This window comes from Pan troglodytes, chromosome 2 (genome assembly GCF_028858775.2).
Source record: "Pan troglodytes isolate AG18354 chromosome 2, NHGRI_mPanTro3-v2.0_pri, whole genome shotgun sequence".
Lineage (NCBI taxonomy): Eukaryota > Metazoa > Chordata > Mammalia > Primates > Hominidae > Pan > Pan troglodytes.
In genome coordinates this window covers 197,525,222-197,543,272 of record NC_086015.1, presented here as the reverse complement: position 1 = coordinate 197,543,272, position 18,051 = coordinate 197,525,222, and the positions used below count along the sequence as shown (strand labels likewise).

General features: G+C 53.3%; 1 protein-coding gene across 3 annotated transcripts; it reads left to right on the top strand.

The window, feature by feature from the left end:
• The first annotated feature begins 5,569 nt into the window (after positions 1–5,569).
• Positions 5,570–15,964, top strand: CPN2 (carboxypeptidase N subunit 2). 3 transcript variants are annotated; one of them, XM_009447044.5, is made up of 3 exons: positions 5,570–5,705; positions 7,281–7,350; positions 14,031–15,964. In XM_009447044.5, exon 3 carries the CDS (start codon positions 14,034–14,036, stop codon positions 15,669–15,671), a length of 1,638 nt encoding a protein of 545 aa, XP_009445319.1. In that variant the 5' UTR covers positions 5,570–5,705; positions 7,281–7,350; positions 14,031–14,033; the 3' UTR covers positions 15,672–15,964. The 3 variants fall into 3 exon arrangements, with proteins under 3 accessions (XP_009445319.1, XP_009445320.1, XP_001162714.1); XM_009447045.5 differs by lacking the exon at positions 7,281–7,350 and having other exon boundaries at positions 14,034–15,964; XM_001162714.6 differs by lacking the exon at positions 7,281–7,350 and having other exon boundaries at positions 5,571–5,705.
• Positions 15,965–18,051: the final 2,087 nt, after the last annotated feature.

Here is an 18,051-nt window from a genome sequence, read left to right as displayed (position 1 = left end):
TCACCCGCTGATGGTGGCCTGCTGTGCCTGGTGCCAACAGGGGCATCCCGGCCCGTACCCCTCCAGACAGGAAGCATGGGTTTGCCCACAGACCCGTCGGGTGCTCCTGTGAATGGCCTCCAGATGTCTTTGTGCATCCGGTGGGCCCTGCCAATCTTAACCTAGAACCCCTAGGTATTCCTGGCAGCAGCCATGACATTGGAGCACCTTCCTCTCCAGCCAGAGGCTGACCTGAGGGCCACTGTCCTCAGATGACGCCACCCAGGAGCACCCTAGGTGAGGGGTGAGGGCCCCTTTATGTGAACCTCTTGCCTCTTCCTTTCTCCCATCAGAGTGGTTGGATGGAGCCATTTTCTTTTCCCACTCTGCACCATGTTGTCTGGCTGAGGAGCTACTAGAAAAGCTGAGTGGAGTCTCCTTTCCAACAGGATGATGCGTTTGCTCAATTCTCAGGGCTGGAATGAGCCGGCTGGTCCCCCAGAAAGCTGGAGTGGGGTACAGAGTTCAGTGCCGTTTTCCTCTCTGTTTACAGCTCCTTGACAGTCCCACGCCCATCTGGAGTGGGAGCTGGGAGTCAGTGTTGGAGAAGAAACAACAAAAGCCAATTAGAACCACTATTTTTAAAAAGTGCTTACTGTGCACAGATACTCTTCAAGCACTGGACGTGGATTCTCTCTCTAGCCCTCAGCACCCCTGCGGTAGGAGTGCCGCCTCTACCCACTTGTGATGGGGTACAGAGGCACTTGCTCTTCTGCATGGTGTTCAATAGGCTGGGAGTTTTATTTATCTCTTCAAACTTTGTACAAGAGCTCACGGCTTGTCTTGGGCTTTCGTCATTAAACCAAAGGAAATGGAAGCCATTCCCCTGTTGCTCTCCTTAGTCTTGGTCATCAGAACCTCACTTGGTACCATATAGATCAAAAGCTTTGTAACCACAGGAAAAAATAAACTCATCCATCCCTTAAAGAATAGAATAGCTTGTCCCTCTCATGGGAATTGGGCCGTATGTATATTGTTCTTCCTCCTTAGAATTTAGAGATACAAGAGTTCTACTTAGAACTTTTCATGGACACAATTTCCACAACCTTTCAGATGCTGATGTAGAGCTATTGGGAAAGAACTTCCAAACTCAGGAAGTTTGCAGAGAGCAGACAGCTAGAGATAACTTGGGACCCAGAGTTGGTCGACAGATGTTAGATGTATCCTAGCTTTTAGCTATAAACCACTCAAAGATTCAGCCCCCAGATCCCACAGTCAGAACGGAATCTGCATTGTTGGGAAGGCAGTAGTGGCCTTGGGAAGGAAGCCATGGCTGTGGTTCAGAGAGGGTGGGCTGGCAAGCCACTTCCGGGGAAAACTCCTTCCGCCCCAGGTTTCTTCTTCTCTTAAGGAGAGATTGTTCTCACCAACCCGCTGCCTTCACGCTGCCTTCAAAGCTAGATCATGTTTGCCTTGCTTAGAGAATTACTGCAAATCAGCCCCAGTGCTTGGCGATGCATTTACAGATTTCTAGGCCCTCAGGGTTTTGTAGAGTGTGAGCCCTGGTGGGCAGGGTTGGGGGGTCTGTCTTCTGCTGGATGCTGCTTGTAATCCACTTGGTGTACAGAATCAACAATAAATAATATACATGCATACATGGGCTGTGTGTGCTCTCTATGGAAGTCTTGGGTAGATGGTCTCACACCTGTGGATTCTGCTTTTCTATGTTTGTGCAAGGTTGAACTGGACAGATCCTTACAGAAAGCAGATTCTGGGCTGAGAATAGGCCTTTGGAAAGTGAGTGGGAGGCCGGGTGCGGTGGCCCACACCTGTAATTCCAGCACGTTGAGAGGCCGAGGTGGGTGGATCACCTGAGCTCAGGAGTTCAAGACCAGCCTGGCCAACATGGCAAAAACCCATCTCTACTAAAAGTACAAAAATTAGCTAGGCATGGTGGTGTGTGCCTGTAATCCCAGCTACTCGGGAAGCTGAGGCAGGAGAATCTCTTGAACCCAGGAGGCAGAGGTTGCAGTGAGCCAAGGTTGTGCCACTGCCCTCCAGCCTGGGCAACAGAGCGAGACTCCATCTCAAAAAAAAAAAAAAAGAAAAGAAAAGAAGTGGGGACCCAAAAGAAAATAACAAATGGTATCTATAGGCCACCGTGGCTGGAAAAGACCTGAAGGATAAGTTCAATCCATTTTACAGATGAGGAAAAGGAGCTCAAAACAGGAAATGAATGTCCAATAGTCACCAGTAAGCCAGTGGCTGAGCCAGCCCTGCAACCCAGGCCTTCAGGCTCCCAGGCTGGTTCTTTTATGCCACCAGGAAGCCACCGACGTTCCATCAGCATTTGTTCAAAGCACACGTGTGTATGCACACACACACATGCATGCAGGCAGGCGGCAGGACTATCTTACACACCTCTGGACTCCTATAAGTACTTAGCACCAGGCTCAGGAAGTCCCAGGCTCTCAGGCAACACTGTCTGAAGGAAGGTGACTCCCTCCAAGTGTCCAGGTGTCTCCAGAACTCCCTCAGGCCTCTGGGTTCTGGGGGTGCCACAGCTGCTGGTGCAGGTCCAACAGTTAAGAGAGGGGTGATCTGCTGTCCCTGTCCCTTTATCCCATGATTATACGCAGGAAAAGGGCTTCCAATCATATTTACCTGGACTCTTCTAGTGTCTTAGATCCCTTCTGCCAGGTGTAAGCCTGTCCCAGGAGATTAAGCCCGACAGGGGTCAGTCATGTTCATCATATTATAGGGCTGGACCCCTCCCATGAGCGGGGCAGGGCCTTGTTGCCCTTCCCTAGCCACTGAACCTTAGTACACTCAAACAGCTTTCTGGAATTTTGGATAATGGGGAAAGGAGTTAGAATCTCCATCCCTTCCCTTTCAGAAGATCCTTGAAATTTTTTTGTTTGTTTGTTTGAGGCAAAGTCTTATTCTGTCACCCAGGCTGGAGTGCAGTGGCACGATCTCGGCTCACTGCAACCTCCATCTCCCGGGTTCAAGCGAGTCTCCTGCCTCAGCCTCCCTAGTTGCTGGGACTACAGGCGCATGCCACCACACCCAGCTAATTTTTGTATTTTTAGTAGAGATGAGGTTTCACCATATTGGCCAGGATGGTCTCGATCTCCTGATCTCATGTTCCACCCACCTCGGCCTCCCAAAGTGCTGGGATTACAGGCGTGAGCCACCTCGCTTGGCTGATCCTTGGAATTTTTAATGCAAGTCCCCTTCCACAGATGTTTCACCCTACACACACACTCTCTCTGTCTCCTACCTCCCCAGGCCTTCTGCCACACCCATTCCACAGACGAGAATGCAGAGACTTGTAGAGATTAAATCACTTGTCTAAGGACTGACTAGTTAGTTGAAGAGTCAGAATTCAAACCTAGATCTGTCCAATGCCAAATTTCTCTTGTTCACCAGGCCACGTTGACCAATGAACAAACGGTGTTGCTGGAGGTGAGTGTGGATGGCTTGAAAACCTTGAGTACAGGGCAGTGCCAGGCTCTTCCCAGACCTGCTTGTGAGTGCCCCCACGCAAGCCATTTTTCCCAGCCACTGTCCCGCCCTTGCCAGCCTGGGGGCCGCTGAGGGGGAGCTGGGCACACTTTGTTCACCGCCTTTCTCCATCCCAGAGGCTCCTGCTCTCCTCTGCCAGAGTGCATTTGTGGCATATCGCCACTGAAACACACTTCCTTGCCACACTCCATTAGACCTTTACAGTTTGGCTGATGCAATCAGCTCACGAGCAAAAGAAACATTAATTTGCACTCATAAAAAGCGTAGATAAAAATCAATACCATGCAATGAGTGAAAAAGCCATCAGTCTACTTTAAATGGTAGACTCCTGGCATTGAAACGATCTTAGATTGCTCGTCCCGGTCACCCCTTCACCCTGCTCGCCTCCACACACCCACTCCTACGCTCTCACCACACACCCACATACATCCTCACACTCACACTCACTCAGTGCACACTCACACACACCCACTCACCACACACCACACACACATACCCCAACACACTCACACTCACCTATTGCACACACACACCCACCCATTCACTACACACACCACACACCCACACACTGCACACACACCCACTCACCACACACATACACCCACACACCCACTCACTGCACACCCACACCCACTTACCACACATTTTCTTACACACTCTCATACTACACACACGAGACATACTCATGCATATACACACCCACTCATACCACACACACCCCTACACCCACTTACACCCACTCACACATACACCCACTTACACACACCGCACACCTACACACATGCACTCACCACACACCCCTACACCCATTCACACATATACCCATTTACACACACACCCCCCACACCCACATGCACGCACTCACCAAACACTCCCCTACACCCACTTACACACCCACTCTCACATACACCCACTTACGCACTCACCACACACACCTCTACACCCACTCACACATACACCCACTTACACACACACCACACATGTGCACTCACCACACACACTCCTACACTCACATACACACACCCACTCACATATACACCCTCTTTACATACCACACCCCCACACATGCACTCACCATACACACCCCTACACCCATTCACACATACACCCACACACACCCCCTCACACGCACTCACCACACACACACCCCTACCCACGCACACACACACCCACTCACACACCCCCACACATGCACTCACCACACACACCCCTACACCCACTCACACATACACCCACACACGCACCCCCACACATTCACTCACCACACACACCCTACCCACGTGCACACACACCCACTCACACATACACCCACACACGCACCCACACACGCACTCACCACACACACCCTACCCACGCACACACACACCCACTCACACATACACCCACTTACACAACACACACACAACACACCCCCACACATGCACTCACCACACACCCCCTACAGCCACTCACATTTACATCCACTTACACACACACCCCCAGACGCACGCACTCAGCACACACACACTCCGTGTGTCTTGCAGCCCTGGTTCCACACCTCCGGAGATGGGAAAATCCCTCCCTTCCAAAGCAGCATCTTTCGTCCTCGGCCAGCCCTGAGTGTGTGAGCGCTCCTCTCCATATTGGGCCCCAATTCATCTCCCTATAGCTTTTCCCCCTTCTAATTCAGGAAGGGTTTAGAAAGTTCATTCATTAAACAAACAAACACAACAAGACAAAACAACAAATCCACAGCCCTCTTGAAATGCCTCCGGACGCTGAGAGCCCAGCAGGGGCCTGAGGCTGAAGGCAGGCTCCCAGTCCCTCTGCCTCTGCTCACAGGTATGGGTGTGAGCGTGGACCCCATCCCAGTCCTCACCAACCCAGCCGCCTGCGGGAATCTCTAGAGCTTTGTGAGTGTCCTCGGGGTCCTGAAGGTGCCAACCCTGCAACCTCGGCGGGATTTTGGCCCCGGCAGGGCTCTGTACATGGGAGGAGTTCAGGGTCATTTTGTAATCTTCAGAGGCCTCGCCAAGGCCCTCTCCCGTCCTGTGACCCTGGTGACATTCTGGGACGCTGGGGCCACGTGAGGGGAGGAACCACTGCCTGGAACTTTGATCAGCGCTGGGGCTGGATTGAGCTGACCACAGGCCACAGCAGACTCCTCTCTGCTCCTGAGGAAGACAGGGCAGCCCGGCGCCACCCGCTCGGCCCTCACGGTAGGCTCCGGGGTCGCTCAAGGGCTCCAGGGTCTGCAGGGACGTGGGGGCAGGAACGGGAACTTGCGATCTCCCCCGTTTCAGAGCATTCCGCAGCTCCAGGCAGGCTGCGGTTCTGGGGGTCCCCTGCCCCGGGAGGAGAAGTCCTCGAGGTGCTCAGCTAGGGCGCTGCTGGGAAGAGGCAGGAGGAAGGTGGGGCGGGGGGGTTGTGAGATGAAGATCTGCCAGTCCCGGCCTACAAGGCTTGTAGTGAGTAGAGGATAAGCAGGGTGACCAGATGTCCAGGTTGGCCTGGTTCTGCCTAGTTTATACTTGTCATCTTGGAATAATAATAATAAATAGTATTACTAATTACTTATTAATACTATATTAATACTAAATATTATTAATTATTTATTAATATAATTATTGTTGTTTTTTGAGATGGGGTCTTGTTATGTTGCTCAGGCTGGTCTTGAACTCCTGGCGTCAAGCGATCCTCCCTCTCAGCCTGCTGAGTAGCTGGGATTACAAGCGCACGCCGCAGCACCCAGCTCAGGCCCAAGGATGACTAGCTCCTGGTTTCCTTCCCAGAAGCGTGCTGGCTCATATAATAAAGTTTGTGGTGAAATAAACCTGCAGGGAGCCACCTTTTATTGAACATTCAGTATGTGGCAGGCGCTGTGTTAAGGGCTTTCTATTTACTATCTTATTTAGCCTATTTATCATCCAATGGAGTGCTAATTTGAACTCTGAGGGCAGAGGTGATAATTAAGTCTGGAAAACCTGAGGCTTAGAGAGTTGGAGTGATTTGCCCAAGCCCACGCGGCTAGTAGGTGATGGCGTCAGAATCCGATCCCAGCTGGGGGCACTGGCAGAGCTAAAGTGCTTTCCCCTGCTACTAAGCAGGATGAGAGTAAGGCCTGAGATGCGAAGTCACTGAAAGCCACAAACACATTCCTTCAATTCAGCACACAGGGCCTGACTGCCTTCTCAGTGCCCGGCCCCGAGCCAGGTGCTGGGGTGCAGAGCTGCTTGCAGAGACACCACAGCAAGACTGCAGTACCACGGGCTCAGTCGGGTGGGTGCAACTGACTAGAAAACAGAGCGGAAGAGCCCAAACATTCAACACAGTACAAGAGGGATCCGAGGACCCAAGAAAGGGCCGGGCGCGGTGGCTCACGCCTGTAATCCCAGCACTTTGGGAGGCCGAGGCGGGCGGATCACCTGAGGTCAGGAGTTCGAGACCAGCCTGGCCAACATAGTGAAACCCCATCTCTACTAAAAATACAAATGTGGTAGCAGGCACCTGTAATCCCAACTACTTGGGAGGCTGAGGCAGGAGAATCGCTTGAACCCGGGAGGCAGAGGTTGCAGTGAGCGGAGATGGCGTCACTGCACTCCAGCCTGGGAAACAAGAGTGAAACTCCGTCTCAAAAAAAAAAAAAAAAAAAAGAAGAGGGTAGTCAAGGAAGGCTTCATGGGGGAAGTGTGACTTGCACTGGCCTGGGAGGGTGGGTATAAATTGGGAGGGTCGCATAGTGCCCAGTTCACAACGGCCTCTTAGTTCAACCTGTCAGCTGTCTTCTCTTCCAGAAGCTAACACGGCGGATAGACAAGCTCCCTCAGGCCTTTGCAACATCACTGCCAGGAAGGAAAGAGTCAAGTAAGCCCCTACTGTGTGTGTGGAACTGTGCTGTGCATTTTACGTGTTTATCTCAATATTTAGAATAAAATAGGTTTCAACCTTACTGCAAAAGTGATATGTTTCTTACTTAAAAATGTGGAACATATATTTTTAAGCAGAAGGAAAAAATTAAAATCATCCACCATTCGATTTTTCAGAGGTAATGACCACAAAATTTTTTCTTTTGAGACGGAGTTTCTCTCTTGTTGCCCAGGCTGGAGTGCAATAGTGCGATCTCGGCTCACTGCAACCTCCGCCTCCCGGGTTCTAGTGATTCTCCTGCCTCAGCCTCCCGAGTAGCTGGGATTACAGGCACATGCCACCACGCCCAGCTAATTTTTGTATTTTTGGTAGAGACGGGGTTTCATCATGTTGGCCAGGCTGGTCTTGAACTCCTGATCTCAGGTGATGCTCCCGCCTCAGCCTCCCAAAGTGCTGGGATTACAGGTGTGAGCCACAGTGCCAGACCCCACCACAAATATTTTGTGCATAAGCTTCTATTATGTTTTCTGTGTACAAATACACCTTAAAAATGGAAAAGCAGCATTCTGAGACTTCATATATTTCACTTAAGATATTGCAAACATCTTGTCCGTAAATACACATCTATAGTAAATTTTCTTTTTGTTCAAAATTTTATCTTTTATTCTATTTTTTTGAGACAAGGTCTCCCCTTTCTCACGCTGGAGTGCAGTAGAGCAATCACCCACTCACTGCAGCCTCGACCTCCCAGTCTCAAGCCGTCCTCCCACCTCAGCCTCTCGAGTAGTTGAGACTACAAGCATGCACCACTATGCTTGGCTAATTTTTATAATTTTTTGAAGAGATGAGATGTTACCATGTTGCCCAGGCTGATTTCAAACTCCTGGCCTCAAGCAATCCTCCTGCCTCTGCCACCCAAAGTGCTGGGATGACAGGCATGAGCCACTGAACCCAGCCTGTAATATAATTTTAAACATAGCAGAGAGGGTTTCCATTATATCCGAGTAGCATGATTCATGTAACCAATCCCTCATGTTGGACATTTAGGTTGTTTCTATTTTCTTGCTGTGGCCCAATGCCTGTTCTCTCATTTGAGAGTCACAATAGCCCTAACCATGCCGGGACTGAGGTATTATGATGATTATTGTTATCCTGGTCGTTCTTGGTTTACAGACGCAGACGCTGGGACTCTGAGAGGTGGCTTCACTCCCTGGGACACAACTGGGCAGAGGATGGGGTGGGCTGAACTGGGCAGCGGATGGGGTGGGCTGAACTGGGCAGAGGATGGGGTGGGCTGAACTGGGCAGCGGGTGGGGTGGGCTGAACTGGGCAGAGGGGGGTGGGCTGAACTGGGCAGCGGGTGGGGTGGGCTGAACTGGGCAGAGGATGGGGTGGGCTGAACTGGGCAGAGGGGGGTGGGCTGAACTGGGCAGCGGGTGGGGTGGGCTGAACTGGGCAGAGGATGGGGTGGGCTGAACTGGGCAGCAGATGGGGTGGGCTGAACTGGGCAGCAGATGGGGGGTGCTGAACCGGGCAGCGGATCGGGGGTGCTGAACTGGGCAGAGGATGGGGTGGGCTGAACTGGGCAGAGGATGGGGTGGGCTGAACTGGGCAGGGGGGGTGGGCTGAACTGGGCAGCGGGTGGGGTGGGCTGAACTGGGCAGAGGATGGGGTGGGCTGAACTGGGCAGTGGATGGTGTGGGCTTAACTGGGCAGAGGGTGGGGTGGGCTGAACTGGGCAGAGGATGGGGTGGGCTGGCCAAGGCAGGAGCAGAGGCTGGGACCTAGTGCAAACCTGACCATCTCAGCCACTGGACTTACGTTGCTGGATTGAGAAGAGAGGGGACCAGGCTTGGGGAGCAGCCAGGGACTCTGGATGAGTCTCAGAAGCCCCTCTTTATGCTTCCAGCTGAGCTGGAGCCCAAATGGCCAAATCCAGGCCCGTTGGTGAGGCAGACATCCATGGAGCCAGCGTCAGGTGGCAGTCCCTGGGTGTCTGGGGCCAGGGTTCTAGGCCCCATTCTAGGTCCCATCACCCTCTGGAAGAAGTGAGGCTTAGCTCTGTGGTGGATGACAGACTGGCTTGAGGCATGCACAGAAACGTACCCTCCCATAAGCAATTTAAGGAGAGGAAGGAGCTCATTTGCACCCAGCCAAACCCTCCCTATCCCTCAAAAAAAAAAAAAAAAAAAAAAAACCCATTTAAAAAGCCAGACTTCCTTGGCTTGCCGAAAGTGTGGAACATTTTTGTGGGCATTTGATGGTCTTATTCCCAGATGAGGAGCAGAAAGCCTCTGGCTGCCACCCGCTGTGGCCCTGGGGGCCAGCCTCCCCAGTTCCCAGGGAGGGGCGCGTCCGTCTCCAGAGCTCCCCAGTGACCTGCTTTCTTGAGGCCAGGCTGGAGAAGGGGCCAAGGCCAGAGCCCCCAGTCAGAGCCCTCAGAATCTCTGCTCCCCTAAACCTTCTAGCTCTTTCCCTTGGCTGGAGGAAAGAGCTAGAAGGAGTGCTGTGGAGAGGCGTCTCATTGGCTCACAGTGGGGTGGTTGGATGATCTCATGGGTTTCTCCCTAGCTAACCCGTGACTGCTTCAGCACAGAGCTGGGGCTGCACTGCTCTGAAGATCAGGGTCACTAATGTTGCCATGCACTTGCCATGCGCCAGGCCCTGAGCTTAGAGCTTTCCATGCGTTTTCTCATTCCATCCTCATAACATCCTCACCAGGAAGGTAGTAGTGTGCTCACTGTTTTGAAGAGGAGGAAAGCAAAACACAGAGAGGTTAAGCAATGCAGTCAAAGCCACAGAGCTAAGCTGGAGGGGAGTTAGGATTTGAACCCAGGCTGTCTGACTTGTAGCCACTCCAGAGTGAGGTGAGGATGGGGCTCGGGCTGGGAGTGGACCGTCTGGAAATTGTCAGTGTTCTGCGCCCTCACTGTGAGAACCATCCCTGCCTCCCTGCTCCCTGCCCCAGTAGACCCAGGCCAGAGGGGTCTTGCCCTGAACTTTAGAGGGCCGTGTTCTGGCCCTTCTCCCCCAGTGATACCACCCACAAGGGGTGCCAAGGGCACATGTCCTTCTGGAGGCTGTGCCCCCATTTTAAACCACGCTCTGGGTACCCAGGACCCCGGCCTCCGTGGGCTGCCTCCCCGGGTCCATCTTCCCTGCAGAGCCCGGGCTGTCAGGACTGGCCCTGGCCCCTCGCTTCTGTGTTGTGTTCCCTTGGGCCAGTCACTGTAGCTCCGGGAGCCCCAGTCTGCCTGCCCTGGGCACTTCTAGGTTTGCGCTGAGGATCAAGATGTATGTGCGGGAGCTTTGGGAACTGGCAGGTGGGAACTAACCCCTCAGCCAAACCCCCACATCAGGGAGATAGCTCTCCCTCTGCCTGCGTCTCCCGAGCCTTAGCTGATTTGCCTGCACTAGACTTTCTGTGCCACGAGTGCCATGGCTTTGATTCAAGGCTTGAATCCTAGAGCTCCTTCCTTTGTTGGAAATGTGTAAAGCACATTATTTCCAAATGACAACGGATGAAAAGTTAGAGGCGCAGACCCGGGGAAGCCAGGGAGCAGCTCAGCTCGCTCCTCAGAGAGGTATCCTCACCCCAGCGGGCTCAAGCGTTCCATGGTGCAACTCCAGCTTTGGCCCTGTTTTCCTGGCAGGAGGGATGAACAAAACCAGGAGATCTGGGCTCCACAAGCCAAGCCCTGCTGTGAAGACCCCGGGGCCTTGCCTCACTCTCCCTGGGAGGAGGCCAGCTGGTCTCGGGACCCGCAGGCCCCAGCGTTGTCTGGTCCATCATTCCAGGGGAGTACTTTCTGGAAATAGCCTTTGAGAAACAATGACCAATGGGGCTAGCAAGGAAGAGGGACTGGCATAATGATCATATTATGGCATGGTAAAAATAAGAATTTGCCGGGCACAGTGGTGTATGCCTATAGTCCCAGCCACTCTGGAGGCTGAGGCAGGAGGATCACTTACACCCGAGAGATCGAGGCTGCAGTGAGCTATGATTGTGCCACTGCACTCCAGCTTGGATAACACAGTGAAGTTCTGTCTCAAAAAATAATAAAATTAAACAAAACTGCTCCCCTCTTGCTCTCTGGAGGAATCGAGGCAGCTCTGGCAGCCTGGCTGGGGGTCATTCGTTCTGGGTTTGCCCATCCCAGGGGGTGCGGCTCTGCCTCCCAAGCTGCTCTTCCCAGCCTTGGAGAGCTCCATTCAACAAAACCTGCCTGAGCCCAAAGGAAGTCACTGCTGCTCTGGGCATAGAGAGACGAGTACACAGAAAAGACTGCCATGGAAACCCATTATTTCGGCACCTGTGCTGAGTGTTAGGGTGGAGACACGTACCTCCAGGTCCTCCTTCCTAGGGTCAGGGGCGGCTTCTTGCAGGACCCCTAGGGGTTTTGTGTAGGTGCCTCAGGGGCAGGCCAGGTGCTAGTGGCAGCTGTGTGTGTGTGTGGTGTGTGTTGGGGGACAGTGGCTACCCCACGCCTCTTCAGCCAGGCCCACTGCTTTCTGTCTGTTCCTAGTCTCATGCTAACTCTGTAGCTGGGGTCTAGGGACACAGAGCCAGGAGGCAAACGCTTGCCTGAGGCTTGTTCCTTCCCCTCACATGTCCTAAGTGGCAGGGACATTTTCCTTTTCCTGGAAGAGGTGATTGCAGGAGTCAGATTCTATTTATTTTATTTTAATTAATTTATTTATTTTGGAGATGGACGTCTCACTCTTGTCGCCCAGGCTGGAGTGCAGTGGCACGATCTTGGCTTACTGCAACCTCTGCCGCCTGGGTTCAAGCGATTCTCCTGCCTCAGCCTCCTGAGTAGCTGGGATTACAGATGTGCACCACCGCACCTGGCTAATTTTTGTAGTTTTTAGTAGAGACGGGGTTTCACCATCTTGGCCAGGCTAATCTTGAACTCCTGACCTCATGATCCACCTGCCTTGGCCTTTCAAAGTGCTGGGATTACAGGCGTGAGCCACTGCGCCTGGCCGCAGGAGTCAGATTCTAATCCCAGGCCAGCGGTTATTACTGGTAGAGATTTTCCTTACCGCCTCCCCAAGCTCACTTAGCTATGCATGCCTTAGTGCAGCCTAAAGGAAGGTGCGCATTTTCTCAGGGAGAAGTTGTCCCTTCTCTAGTGATGAGGCAGAACATTCCTGGAAGGACTGAGAGTCACTGAGTGACTGAGCGGGAGAGTCAAGGGGGCTCCCCTAATAAGCACTGAGTCCTAAACCCATGAGTTTAATGGGAGACCTTCAGCCAGAAGCGGAATCTCCAGGTGGAGGAGGCACCAGCAGAGGGCAGCAGAGAGACAGCCAGCGAGGAGCGCTAGGGACCCAGATTCTGCAACTGCAGAACCCGATTCGCGGACCCCTTTTACTGAGAAGAAGTTAATTAAGAAAAATTAGGATTATGTTGTGAAAGAGCTTCTTTCTTTTTTAAATTTTTGGTAAATTCAAGTGTATTCCGTCTAAAGAGCATTTTGTTTTTATTTATTTATTTTTTTGGTGTTCAAATAACCTTTTCTGTAATGAGGTAGTTTGCAACCTTTAACAATGGTTAATGTGGTTGATTAATTACTCACTCTATGCCAGATCCTGATGTAAAACTGTTACCTAAATATACGCACTTAATCCCTAACAATTACCCTTATGTGGTAGGGACTATTCTAATCTCCATTGTACAGATAAGGAAACTGAAGTACAGATGGATTAAGCAATAAGCCCAAGGTCACGTAGCTAGAAAGCAATGGACCTAAGATTTGAACTCATGGAATTAGGACCACTGCAAGCCATGTGAATAAGTGCTCTGCATGGGAACAGTGGCGTCCTGGAGGGCACACACCCTCTAACAAGGCAGGGGCCACGATGCCCCAGCTGGTCTTGCTATGTGGCAATGCGGGCCCACTGTCTCCAGATCACTCTGAAACCTAGACCTTTATTGTGACGTTTTCCAATTTTTACATGTTGGCTACTGATTCATATATGAACAATGTCACTGAGAAATAAATAAAACATATTTGTAAGGTGCATCATCAATTTGTGACCTGTGAGTACATGCTAGAAAATCTACTGTTTTTTAATTTTTTAAAAAACAGTAAAGAAAATCTAAAGAATTTTAGAGAATTTTAAAGAAATCTACTGTTCTGTAGAATCCCCAGGTCTGGGGTCCTTCTGTCCACATGACGTTGGAAAGCTCCTCGGGCCCCGCCGTGGAGGAGTGGGCAGTGGTGGGCAGGAGGAGGGCATTTCGGCAGCAGTTTTGAGGAGCCATCTCATCTCTGTGGCTGCACTTCCCCTCCACCAACTGTGCAAAGAGCAGGTGCCAGGATCTCTGCATCATTTGGCTCTGACGTATGCTGAGATTTGGAAACTCAGGAAGAGTTACGGTCTAGGAGCTTCCAACTCAGGAATCATCTGTCCATATCCTATATATTATCTTTAAAAATTCCACAATGCCTATGGTCTCCTTTTGTGTCTCTCTTCCATGCCTTTTTGTCTCCTTTCCACTTCTTTCCCCAGTCTGAGAAGAACACAGAAAGCCCCAAAGCCCTGGGTCTTGGTCCTGCCGCATGTTGGAGCTCGCTGTCCAGTGCTCTGGTCACTGTGCCCTGGTCACTGTGCCATGCTGTGTGATGATCAAGTTTCTCTTCCTGTTCTCTCTCCCGCCTCGAATCTAGAAGATGCTGCCTGGAGCCTGGCTGCTCTGGACCTCCCTCCTGCTCCTGGCCAGGCCTGCCCAGCCCTGTCCCGTGGGTTGTGACTGCTTCGTCCAGGAGGTGTTCTGCTCAGATGAGGAGCTGGCCACCGTCCCGCTGGACATCCCACCATATGCGAAAAACATCATCTTTGTGGAGACCTCGTTCACCACGTTGGAAACCAGAGCCTTTGGCAGCAACCCCAACTTGACCAAGGTGGTCTTCCTCAACACTCAGCTCTGCCAGTTTAGGCCGGATGCCTTTGGGGGGCTGCCCAGGCTGGAGGACCTGGAGGTCACAGGCAGTAGCTTCTTGAACCTCAGCACCAACATCTTCTCCAACCTGACCTCGCTGGGCAAGCTCACCCTCAACTTCAACATGCTGGAGGCTCTGCCCGAGGGTCTTTTCCAGCACCTGGCTGCCCTGGAGTCCCTCCACCTGCAGGGGAACCAGCTCCAGGCCCTGCCCAGGAGGCTCTTCCAGCCTCTGACCCATCTGAAGACACTCAACCTGGCCCAGAACCTCCTGGCCCAGCTCCCGGAGGAGCTGTTCCACCCACTCACCAGCCTGCAGACCCTGAAGCTGAGCAACAACGCGCTCTCTGGTCTCCCCCAGGGTGTGTTTGGCAAACTGGGCAGCCTGCAGGAGCTCTTCCTGGACAGCAACAACATCTCGGAGCTGCCCCCTCAGGTGTTCTCCCAGCTCTTCTGCCTGGAGAGGCTGTGGCTGCAACGCAACGCCATCACGCACCTGCCGCTCTCCATCTTTGCCTCCCTGGGTAATCTGACCTTTCTGAGCTTGCAGTGGAACATGCTTCGGGTCCTGCCTGCCGGCCTCTTTGCCCACACCCCATGCCTGGTTGGCCTGTCTCTGACCCATAACCAGCTGGAGACTGTCGCCGAGGGAGCCTTTGCCCACCTGTCCAACCTGCATTCCCTCATGCTCTCATACAATGCCATTACCCACCTCCCAGCTGGCATCTTCAGAGACCTGGAGGAGTTGGTCAAACTCTACCTGGGCAGCAACAACCTTACGGCGCTGCACCCAGCCCTCTTCCAGAACCTGTCCAAGCTGGAGCTGCTCAGCCTCTCCAAGAACCAGCTGACCACACTTCCGGAGGGCATCTTCGACACCAATTACAACCTGTTCAACCTGGCCCTGCACGGTAACCCCTGGCAGTGTGACTGCCACCTGGCCTATCTCTTCAACTGGCTGCAGCAGTACACCGATCGGCTCCTGAACATCCAGACCTACTGCGCCGGCCCTGCCTACCTCAAAGGCCAGGTGGTGCCCGCCTTGAATGAGAAGCAGCTGGTGTGTCCCATCACCCGGGACCGCTTGGGCTTCCAGGTCACGTGGCTGGACGAAAGCAAGGCAGGGGGCAGCTGGGATCTGGCTGTGCAGGAAAGGGCAGCCCGGAGCCAGTGCACCTACAGCAACCCCGAGGGTACCGTGGTGCTCGCCTGTGACCAGGCCCAGTGTCGCTGGCTGAATGTCCAGCTCTCTCCTCGGCAGGGCTCCCTGGGACTGCAGTACAATGCTAGTCAGGAGTGGGACCTGAGGTCGAGCTGCGGTTCTCTGCGGCTCACCGTGTCTATCGAGGCTCGGGCAGCAGGGCCCTAGTAGCAGCGCATACAGGAGCTGGGGAAGGGGGCCTCTGGGGCCTGACCAGGCGACAGGTAGGGGCAGAGGGGAGCTGAGTCTCCGAAGCCTTGGCTTTTCACCTGCAAGGGACAGGGTTACATCCCCAAGGTGAGGGGGTGGAGTCTGGTCTGCTCCACTAACCAGGGTCTTCTCCTCCTCTTCCTTCATCGCTTCTCCTGGAGTGTGTGGCCTAACAAGGCCATCCTTATGCTTTGCAAAGCACCCTCAAAAGCTGCACCACAGCCTGGAGAATAAAATATCCTCAGCCCTGATGCCTCCCCATTATGTAACACCCAACCGCTCTCACCTACACCCTGAGGTCTATTCACTGCATCCCAGTGATACAAAGTGGAGGCCACTGCCTTCTGACATCTGGCTCAAAAGCCCAATGTCTGTTTCAATTTATTTCCCTGGAATTTCATTTAAAATTGGTATAGAGAAAAAAAGGATGTGACAGAAGCAGAGATGACCAGAAAGCACAGGGGCAGGGTTCTGACTGGTGTGTGGGAGACCCTGTGGCCGGCACCCACCTCCACGCTGCGCCCAGGAGAAACTGAGATAAAACGAAGCCTCGGGAAGGGAAACCCCAGACGCTGGACTTTGTGACACAAAGCCCTCAGAGGGGAGGGTGGCTTTGCCTGCTCAGCACACATCATGGCTGCTGCTAAGGAGAAGGAAAAGGTTTGAGGTGTAGGGGCAGCCTGGGCCAGCTGAGTGGCAGCTTCATTCTCCCAGCAGCTGAGTGCAAGCTGCCCACTCACTAGAGCTGTTCTCCCTTGTTTTTTTATTTTTATTTTTATTTGTTTTGAGATGGAGTTTCGCTCTTTTTGCCCAGGCTGGAGTGCAGTCGTGCGATCTCGGCTCACGGCAGCCTCCACCTTCCAGGTTCGAGTGATTCTCCTGCGTCAGCCTCCCGAGTGGCTGGGACTACAGGCGCCCACCATCACGCCTGGCTAATTTTTGTATTTTTAGTAGAGACGGGGTTTCATCACCATGTCGGCCAGGCTGGTCTCAAACTCTTGACCTCAGGTGATCCACACACCTCAGCCTCTCAAGGTGCTGGGATTACAGGCGTGAGCCACCATGCCCGGCCTCTTACCCAGCTCAGCCACCCCTGCAACCCTCCTGGGCCGCCTCTTGCAGCTTCATCTCAGGGTTCGCTGTCCTCCCATGCCCTGGGCAGCCTCCCATGCAGCCCTGTGTGGATGCCTCCTCTTCGGTAATGAGCCCAGCTCTTCTCTCGGGCTCAGCTCTTTTCAGCCCCAGGCTGATACCCCCTGCTCAGAGCCCCATGTCCTCCTGTTGACCACAGACACGTCTAACCAGGCTCTGTCCCCTACTCCCCCTGATTCTCATCGGTGCATTGACCAGTCCAGGAGCTGGGCGTGTTCTTCACTCACTCTTCCCCCTCCCTTCAGTCCTCAGGGCCAAGGAGTCCGTGAATGCTCAGGCTTCCAGCCTCTGAGCCTCCCTCTAGCCGCTCCTCCCCTCCTGCTCCCAGACGCTTTGTAGCCCCCGGCTGAGCCACTGCACAGCCTTCTACCTGGTTTCCAGCTGTAATTGTGGACTGGCCTGGGAGAAAGGCTCGGGCAGGGAGGGAGGAGGGAACCAGATGTACAGCAGGCCCCCAGGAGCTCCTGGCCACCGGGACAAATCAGCCACATGGGATGAAAACACAAGGCAGAAAGAGGCCAGCGCAGGCCAGTGCCGGGGAGTTCAGAGGAGGCGAAGCGGCAGGAAGCACCGGCCACGGGAAAGGCTGCATTGGATCTTGGGCCTTAAGGAGGGCTCCAAGTAGAGCAGGAAACTTGTGAAGAAAAGCCTGAGCTAAGGAATGGGGAAGGGCAAGGACGAGGGATCAGGGCTGTGGAGGGGCGACGAGGAGGAAGAGATCAGGCTGGAAGCCCAGATGAGCTGATTCTGCAGGGCCCTGGGGCAGAGTGAGGAGTGTGCATGTTGATGAAGGAGGCCCCAGGCAGTTACTGAAGGTCTTGCAGAAGAGGGACATGCTTCTGCCAGCGCTTCAGGCAGCTGGCCCAGCGAAATCTTATGAGAGCAAGAGTCAGGGAACAGTGAGAGCTGTTGCCTGGTTTGAGATGAGAGCCTAGAGGGCAAGGGATGCCAAGGGAAGAGAATCAAAAAGTTTCAGCAGGCTGGGCACGGTGGCTCACGCCTGTGATGCCAGCACTTTGGGAGGCCGAGGCAGGCGGATCACAAGGTCAAGAGATCAAGACCATCCTGGCCGACATGGTGAAACCCTGTCTCTACTAAAATACAAAAATTAGCTGGGCGTGATGGTGCGTGCCTGTAGTCCCAGCTACTCGGGAGGCTGAGGCAGGAGAATCGCTTGAACCCAGGA

What these genes read in the sequence shown, in the direction of transcription:
- CPN2 (XM_009447045.5), top strand. Translation starts at nt 14,034, where the DNA reads ATGCTGCCTGGAGCCTGGCTGCTCTGGACCTCCCTCCTGCTCCTGGCC.